Source organism: Nicotiana tomentosiformis, chromosome 12, assembly GCF_000390325.3.
Source record: "Nicotiana tomentosiformis chromosome 12, ASM39032v3, whole genome shotgun sequence".
NCBI classification, from domain to species: Eukaryota; Viridiplantae; Streptophyta; class Magnoliopsida; order Solanales; family Solanaceae; genus Nicotiana; species Nicotiana tomentosiformis.
In genome coordinates this window covers 75,011,512-75,020,352 of record NC_090823.1, presented here as the reverse complement: position 1 = coordinate 75,020,352, position 8,841 = coordinate 75,011,512, and the positions used below count along the sequence as shown (strand labels likewise).

Below are 8,841 nucleotides of genomic sequence, written 5' to 3'. Positions count from 1 at the left end.
CTATTTCTCACTTCAGATCTAAATTTCTTTCTTTTATTTTACATTTTATATGGAAAAACTTCTTTTGAGTAGATAGAAAAGTTGCCAAAAATTCAATTTAAATTTTAAAAGAATTTCTTCGATTAATACTACGGTAATGATATTAAGAGTGGCAGTAGAAGAGGTAAAATTTTCTAGTCAAGCTCTGTGTATTTCTGTTGGTATTTTATTGGTGATTATGGTAATTTTTGTGAGGATATGAGATTTTATGGTAGATCGACGGGTTATTTTTTCATACAGGGAGTTTCTTCTTCTTCTTCCTCCTCGTCTTCTTCCTCATCTTCTTCTTCCTCCTCGTCTTATTCTTCCTCTTCTTCTTCATCCTCTTTCTCCTCCTCCTCGTCTTCTTCGTCCTCTTTCTCCTCCCCCTTCTCCTCATCTTCCTCCTCCTCTTCTTCTTCTTCTTCCTTCTCTTCTCTTCTTCTTCTTCTTCTTCTTCTTCCTCCTCCTCTTCCTCCTCCTCCTCCTCCTCCTTCTTCTTCTTGTCATAATGGTGTTTTGTGAGTGAAGATCTTTTACAGTGAGTGTTGATGGTGGGTCTAGATTTAATAAGAAAGCTGGACGGTACTTATATGTAATTTTGTGTATATATATATATATATATATATATATATATATATATATATATATATATATATATATATATATATATAGTTATACAATGTATTAAATATTTTATACACACATATATAGAGTTGTACATATACGATAATTTGTATTGTAGTTTTGTATAACAAATTTATATATTATGCTATGTATAAAAGTTGTATATACATTGTATCCTAGGTTTGGCAATGCATTTTGTATATATTGAGTGTATTCTGAACGTGTTTGTATATCCAAAGCGTATATTGAATTTTTTATACATTTATAGTGTATATATACTACACAATATGTATACATTATGTATATATTATGTATGTATACTACATAATATTTATATAAACTATATACAAATTATATACATAATTTATACACGATTGATACATATTATGCAATTATAATTTTGTATAAAAAGTGTATATAAACCGTTATATATGTATAGAAGATGTATATTTATAATTAAATAGTATATAAAAGTTTTATATACAATATTTCCTGAGTTTGACAATGTATTCTTAGTGTATTTCGAGTTGTTGTGTATTTTAAGTGTACAAAAAATATATTGTTCAACGATGTATAAAAAGCGTATAGTACGTGTACAACCTATACATCACCTTGTTCTTCTTCTTCTTCTTCTTCTTCTTCTTCTTCTTCTTCTTCTTCTTCTTCTTCTTCTTCTTCTTATCTCATGAGTATTTTTTGCTTATGTAGTATTATATTTTCCTAAATTTGATCACTAAAAATTTAAAATTCTTTGTAAAAGTTAAAAAGGGAATTTATAATTTGTGTATAATAGGAAGAAGTTTGGTGGTTGTGGAGAAGACAGTTGGGTTTGATGGAATTTTGGGGTTGAAAGGATACTTTTTTACGGGGATTTCACTAGATATGAAGGATTTTGGGTGTGATTTGGCGAGATTTCAATTTTTTTAACTACTAACATTAATTTTAAAAGAATGTTAGGCTAGAGGTTGGGCTAGCAGCTATTATGGTTGCATTGAGGAGCCAGAGTCTCTCGTTGGTTTTTTAAGTTTCACTTGCTAGCTCTTATAATTATTTTTGGGCTATGAATTGTATACCTTATTTTTTGGCTATCAGTTGTCATTAGTTTTCACCAAGTGGCTACAAATGAATTTCTCTCAAACTAATTTAATGTAAATGGGCCATATAAAGTCTGGGCCAGTCCAAAAAGAGAAAAATATGAGAGACGGGCCGAATAGATCCAATTAGTTACCCCGGTAGTAATACCTCTCGCCGTTCCCAAACTATGCAAAGCCACCACCGGCTCAAAGTTGCTAACGTCCGGCGACAAGAGGTAATTTTTCTTTGTTATCACTTCTTAGGATTAGGTGACGTTTGGTTTGATTTTCGAAAAACAGCCAATCAACCAACTATCTCGGTGCCTATCTGGTTTTCTTCTTTATAGTGACACCTTCTTATAATTCAGATACACATAGGTATACTATCACAGGAACTGGTGATGAATTTACATAGGTACACTGGAGTCGTTTCTAATGGAGATGCTGAAATTTTACTGAAACCCCTGTTCGAAAGAACCTTCGTTTCGGTCTTAAATTCGGATATTTTATTTGGAGTTGATGTCAGAATGTGCTTCTTATTAGTCTATAATACAAAAAACATGAGAAAATCTATCTTTTCTTTTTTCTTCTAATCTTATTTGCTGTCTGAAATTTATCACTTTTGCATTGTACTGTTAAGTTGCTGATTTTCTTCAATATGTATGCAGGAACAAGAAATACTTACTTTGCGGTGTTTATTATTGGCCGACACCAACTAGTTTGAGATTAAGTCATAGCAGAGGCGTATCTTGGATTTTAAATTTATGGGTTCGGTATTTTAGGACAGCGACCTCAAGTGCTAGTTACTGAGTTCTGAATTTAATACCCGTACATATTTAGTTAATTTCTTAACAATCTACAGGATTTGAGCAAAGCTACTGGGTCGGTTGAACCAGTATGTTACACTCTGCGTCTTCCCCTGAGTAATAGTTGTTGTTGTTGTTGTTGTTGTTGTTGTCGTGTCTTGTGTGATACTGATACTAGTCTCATGAAGTTCTATGCTAGAAAACTGCCCTTTAGATGCCTATCTGTTTCTCTCCCATTTGGGGTTTGTAACATTTCTAATGTACCATGTAAAAGTTGCTTTAGCTACTTTTCCACCTTGTCTAGTGTGTTTTGTTCCGTAAGTCCCCAGTTTGCTGGCGATAGAATTCCAGGCGAGCAACAGAAATGCATGATCTTGGGAAGAGATTCTGATGTTAATGTTGTACTTGCTAGAATAAGTCCTGGAAGCAGTGAGGCTGAGGTTCTCCAGTCATTGCTTTCTGATCCGGCTTGTGATTCCATACATATCACTGATAACTTTGTTGATTGGGTGCTTTATCGCTTCAAAGATGACTGGAAGTCTGCACTTGGTGCTTTTAGATGGGCACAATCACGTCCTGGCTACAATCCCTCACCAGAATTGTACGACAAGTTGGTAGATATACTGGGAAAGATGAAGAAAATGGAAAAGATGCACTCATTGATAGACGAAATGCATGCAAACCATCTTGTTTCTCTTAACACAATAGCAAAAGTTATGAGAAGGTTTGCAGGTGCAGGAGAGTGGAAAGAAGCAGTGAGGACATTTGACGAGTTGGGAAAATTCGGTTTGGAGAAGAATGCAGAATCAATGAATCTGTTACTAGACACTTTGTGCAAAGAAAATAAAGTCCAACAGGCGCGTGAAATTTTTTCCGAGCTCAAGTCGCATATCCCACCAAATGCAAACACGTTTAACGTTTTTATTCATGGTTGGTGCAAAGTTAATCGGGTAGAAGAAGCGTACTGGACAATTCAGGAGATGAAAGGCAATGGTTGTTCTCCTTGCGTCATCAGCTACTCAACCATCATCATGTCCTACTGCCAGCAATTTAACTTCCAGAGGGTCTATGAGCTGCTTGATGAAATGCAAGGACTGGGATGTGTACCAAATGTTATCACTTTCACCACTATCATGTGTTTCTTGACAAAATCAGGGGCATTTGAGGAAGCCCTTAAGATTGCTGAGAGGATGAAATCAGTTGGTTGTAAACCTGATACACTTTTCTACAACGCTCTGATTCATACATTAGGCAGGGCGCACCGATTACAAGAAGCTACTCGTGTCTTGAAGGTTGAAATGCCCAGAAATGGTGTTCAACCTAATACATCGACGTACAATACTATCATTGCCATGTTTTGCCATCATTTGCAAGAGGAAAGAGCGCTAGAATTTTTCAGGGACCTGGAAAGTTCACCATATTGTAAACCTGATGTTCAGTCATACTTTCCACTGCTCAAGTTGTGCTTTAAAGTTGGGAAGACAGATGATTTCCTGAATAAATTGGTGAATGACATGGTTAATAAGCATCATCTAAGTCTTGATCTATCAAGTTATACACTTCTTATCCATGGTTTGTGCAGAGCAAATAAATGTGAATGGGCCTATCTTGTTTTTGAGGATATGATCCGCCAAGAGATTACTCCTCGATACAAGACATGCAGTGTGCTACTGCAGGAAATCAAACAAAAGAATATGCATGATGCTGCCGATAGGATTGAATTGTTCATGAAGAAAATGAAGACCTCCTGAATAGTTCCTGGAAACTAATTTGATGTTTCGTTTATCAAGTAACAAGTTTCCCTTCATAAGTGCCTGCTTTTAATAGATTGTTGAATTTGAAATGTAGATTTCTTGTTTGGCATAACACTGAAATCTGGGAATAGCGCTGCAGCTGTTCTCTCTGGTTTGGTATGAAGCTTGTACCTTGATCACATTTTCTTACTATTTCTTACATCTGGCTGCTTAATTAAGCCAGAGTAGTATCATGTTGCTTGGCTGCTGAATACACGGAGATGATTATCTTTCGGTTCACAAGGCTAGTCTTGGAGCAACTCTTAGTAGTCCACACTGATGCTTTAAAAGATTACAAAGCTCCATTCCAGGTTCTAGTGTGTTGCTCTTGATCCAAGTTTTTTTTTTCCTTTTCCTGTAGGATTGTTAAGGAGAGTGATGTTAAGAACTACTATATATACTTAATTTAAGATTTTTGGAATTCCAAATTGATGCTTGGCAGATTAACCTTTTTACAGATGATAGGGTATTGGTGAATTGTCCATGGTCCTCCTACGCTTGAGTTGCACTCACTTGCACTAAAGTTATTTTGCTAGCCTTTGCTCTTCTTCATGCTGCAAAAAGAACGGGAATACTTACTACTCTATGCATTCCTGAGAAGGATAAATTGGCTTCCAATCTGTGTTGAAGATATGGTGTCTGTGCACAAAATATTTTGGATGATGATCTTGGAATTCCCTGAAATTGCAAACCTTTTTTTGGGATAATGGTGGTTTTCGGGCCATCTTGGTGGCACCTTGCCTATTCCATCGAGCTTTGTTACCTACCTCCAACCAGCACAAGGCAGCTGGACAGAACTACCTAGCATATTCGTCTCTCTTGAGATTTGAACCTTATTCTACCGTGATTTTTCATCCACTTCATTTACTACTCGGCCGTACCAATGGTGCCAGACCTAGAAGCGGTGAATTATACTATTGTATTGACGATGAAGGGCTTTATGTAAATGATGTACAATGCTTTGGTTTAGACTTTAGACTATAGACTAATTTTGAGAGTTACTTTCTTTTTGATGGATAACATAGAGAAATGAATGTCTTTTTCCGTCCAATATTTTGTCGGTGACTTCTAAATGGATGCCTTTTCATCCTAATATTTTGTACTAGGTGACTTACTGTTTAAAGTATGTTGTTGCTCCATTACTTTATATTGAAACTTCCAATTTTGTGGATGTTGTCATCTCCATGCTTAGTTTTTGTGTTTAGTATCCGAAGTTGGCAGCCAACTAATTCTACCAAAGGCGACCTATTCCAAGGGTTCGAATTCAGGATCTCTGATTAAAGATTAAGAGGTATATATCACTCTAGCACAACCTTTAGTGGTTTATAGTTATTGTCACTGCTTGTAGATCTGCAGTTTATGATTCATGTATGTGTGTTGGAATGCAGTGCCATGTGATGAGAAGATGTTCAGTGAATTGTCAGTGAATCTGCTCCTCCTGCTTCCCGTGATCCAAAACAAGCTTTGGGACCATACCATACCAAACCAGTACAATCCCTTGTGAATATGTGGGGCTTTTGCTTGACAGTAGATCAAGTGGCATATCTAAAGAATAATAATAATGTCCATTCCTTGTTTAGATTAACTGGTATAACCATTTGTATGATATTAAGTTGAACTAGCTTGATGCACATTTTGGAGAATCGTTCTTAAATGAAAGTCTTTAAAGTCTAATATACAGTTGCAAAAATGCAAATACTGAGATTCGACAGAAGGTATAGATAACACATAGGGTAAAATGAGATAGAGTCGCTATAGATTATTTGGTCATATCCTATGTCAACCTCCAAATGAACCGAAACCATGTTAGGAGCTTGATAGATGTAAAAATGTATAATCACATGTAACCTAATGTAGGGAAATTGTCATAAAAGACCTACAAACATCTTGGAATTCATGCACACTTAAAAGAAGAATAGGGCAAATGGAAAAAAACAAAAGAAATGGTAGGTTAAGTTTTTAGCCACGTTTGTACGTTTATACTTTAAGCCCAATATTTGCTAGGAGTCTTTTAATCTTGTCAAAGATTTATATGTCTATAGAACATGGGTAGAGAACTTTTAGTGGAGCAACATGAGAATTCACACAACCAGACCTCAAATTTTTTAAATTGAGGCATAGTCGTTGTTGTATCCTTATCTAATGATCTTGTCTTTATGTCGAAGAAAATACAAAGGAAATATTTGTAACCTTCTTGCTCAAAACTAGGGGTGTGCATGATCCGAGTTGGTTCGATTTTTATCAAAATCAAATCAAACCAACTATGTTGGTTTGGATTGATTTGATTTTGTCGGTTTTTTCGAATTTTCGAATTTTTTTGTTACATGAATATTATTTCAATCTTACTTTATTAAAGTTTTAGATAAAGTTTTGATAAGTGAATATATGTTTAGTAAAAATTACAAAAATTGACAAACATATGATCTATTAAAATATTCTTATGAGAGTTTTTTTTATAACACGTGATAGTTATTTTCTTAGTCGTCTAACAATAATTTTTCATTGACGTATGCTTTTAAGGTTAACCAAATTTAATAATTAAATATTAAAATTAATATAAAACATAAATAATGATATGTTCTATTAAGTTTTAAAATTATCGAAATACCATTTTAAATTTGAAAAAGATATAAGAATTTAACAGATCTTGATATATGAATATGAAAGAACAAAGAGATTGACGCATTTGAATAACACTTGATAAAAAAGTGATGATACAACCCATTATTTAAAGTAAATAAAAATAGATGCACATAGTTCTATTAAATATTACATCAATGAGAGGATCCCAAATATTTCTAGACGTTTTCTAAATAAAATTCTATATAAAATCTTAATAGTATATATAAAAATTATATATTTATATGTCGGTTTGGTTCGAGTTTTTTTACCTAATACCAAATCAAATCAAACCAAACCTAATCGGGTTTTTGATCGATTTGATTTGACTTTTCTGTTTTGTGCGATTTTTTGATTCGGTTTGAACACCCTGCTCAAAACCATCTTACTCACTTTTTTTTATCCTTGGAATCTACAGCTATGGTGCGGGGCAGCTCAAATTCCTAAATTAACTTGGAATATGAGAGTTCATTACTTAAATAATTAATAAACTATTGAAAATAGATGAATAAAGTCACTTTTTTTTTTTGGTATTAAAAAATCACTTATTTTTTGATATTTCATTCAAAAGGACACTCAAGGCGGAAAATGATATGTTCCCTCCGGCCACTTTTTAATAACGTAAATAACGTGGCACCTTGAGCAAAATGATAGACTCTATATTGCATTCTTTAGGATATTGAGCAAAATATTCTGTCTGTCCTATTCTTTCTGATATCATATATTTCCACTACCTATATATCTTCATCCAAGGAAATACTTGTGTCGTATTCTAGAGCATGGCGAAGCTAGGAATTTTCAAGGGTGTTTAAATTTAAAAGAAGTGAAATTTTTTTTTAACAAAAGGTGTTCAATATGTGTTATATACCTATAAAACGTAATATTTTACCTATGTACACGGTGCAATTTTTCGACAAAGGGGACCAAGTGGCTTCCCACTGTTCTAGAGGTTATATCTGCTTGTCGTTGGGATCTAATAGTAGTTTTCCCAATATCTGGTTTTTTTCATTCCTACTTTTACCTATCAATTTCAAATAATGCATGTCTTGAAGTCCTCTCACTAAGAAAAACGAATTTCTATCTACTAAAGTCTATTTATGCTTTAATTGCGTTTAGCTCAAGTTTGAGAAATGCGTTCACCAATCAACATTAATGAGTAATAATTTGGGAACAACGTAACTATTGCTTAAGAATATTCCAATGCCTATTACAATCAGTGAGGGGATTTTTGAATCCCTTTGTTACCACGTACGCTAGAAGATCTTTCAGCATTAATGAGATTCAACTATTAATATGTACAAATAAAAATTATATTCATAGTGTAATTTTCGAGCAAAAAAGGATTCAATTGACCACGATTGGCTCCACCATTGCCTATAACCACTTCTTTTGTATTTTATACGATATTTTATAGATTAAAGAACGTACCAGTTTCCTACTAGACCCAACAACTGAGGGTCCTTGGTCTTCCACTATAGGTTCAATTTAAACAAGAAGATGTCCGACAATGAAATTGACCTGCTAAATGGTACTCCATAAAAGACTGGGTTAATTAGAATAGGAAACAATAAGTTATTTGGCAAAGCCAAAATTCAAAACTATACTTAATTGGATTCTTTGGAAATAATACATTCAGCAAATAAAAATGTGTACTTTACAAATTGAGATCTCAGATTACAAATATATAGAAACGGGAGTTAAAGCTATACGAACAAGCTATACGACCAAGGGTAAATGTGGTATTATAGTTGTTTATCATGGCCATTTCGGTATTTGACTTTCATTATGGGCCACGTGTTTAGCAGCTTTATATTTATGTGAACATGTGACTTTAACATCACTTTTATTTCTAGTTCTTCTTCAATCGCTGTTCTTTCTATTACTCTCCCTTTCTCTCTCACTTGC

General features: G+C 34.1%; 1 protein-coding gene across 2 annotated transcripts; it reads left to right on the top strand.

Moving 5' to 3' along the window:
- Positions 1-1,091: 1,091 nt before the first annotated feature.
- On the top strand, positions 1,092-5,488 carry LOC104100833 (pentatricopeptide repeat-containing protein At3g04130, mitochondrial). Of its 2 annotated transcripts, none has more exons than XR_001970150.3 (2): positions 1,092-4,628; positions 4,776-5,488. XR_001970150.3 is itself a non-coding variant. In XM_009608175.4 (2 exons), the coding sequence occupies exon 2, from the start codon at positions 2,707-2,709 to the stop codon at positions 4,273-4,275; it is 1,569 nt and encodes a 522-aa protein (XP_009606470.1). In that variant the 5' UTR covers positions 1,092-1,954; positions 2,387-2,706; the 3' UTR covers positions 4,276-5,488. The 2 variants fall into 2 exon arrangements, 1 of the variants encoding a protein (XP_009606470.1); XM_009608175.4 differs by having other exon boundaries at positions 1,092-1,954; positions 2,387-5,488.
- The last annotated feature ends 3,353 nt before the right edge of the window (positions 5,489-8,841 follow it).

What these genes read in the sequence shown, in the direction of transcription:
- LOC104100833 (XM_009608175.4), top strand. Translation starts at nt 2,707, where the DNA reads ATGAAGTTCTATGCTAGAAAACTGCCCTTTAGATGCCTATCTGTTTCT.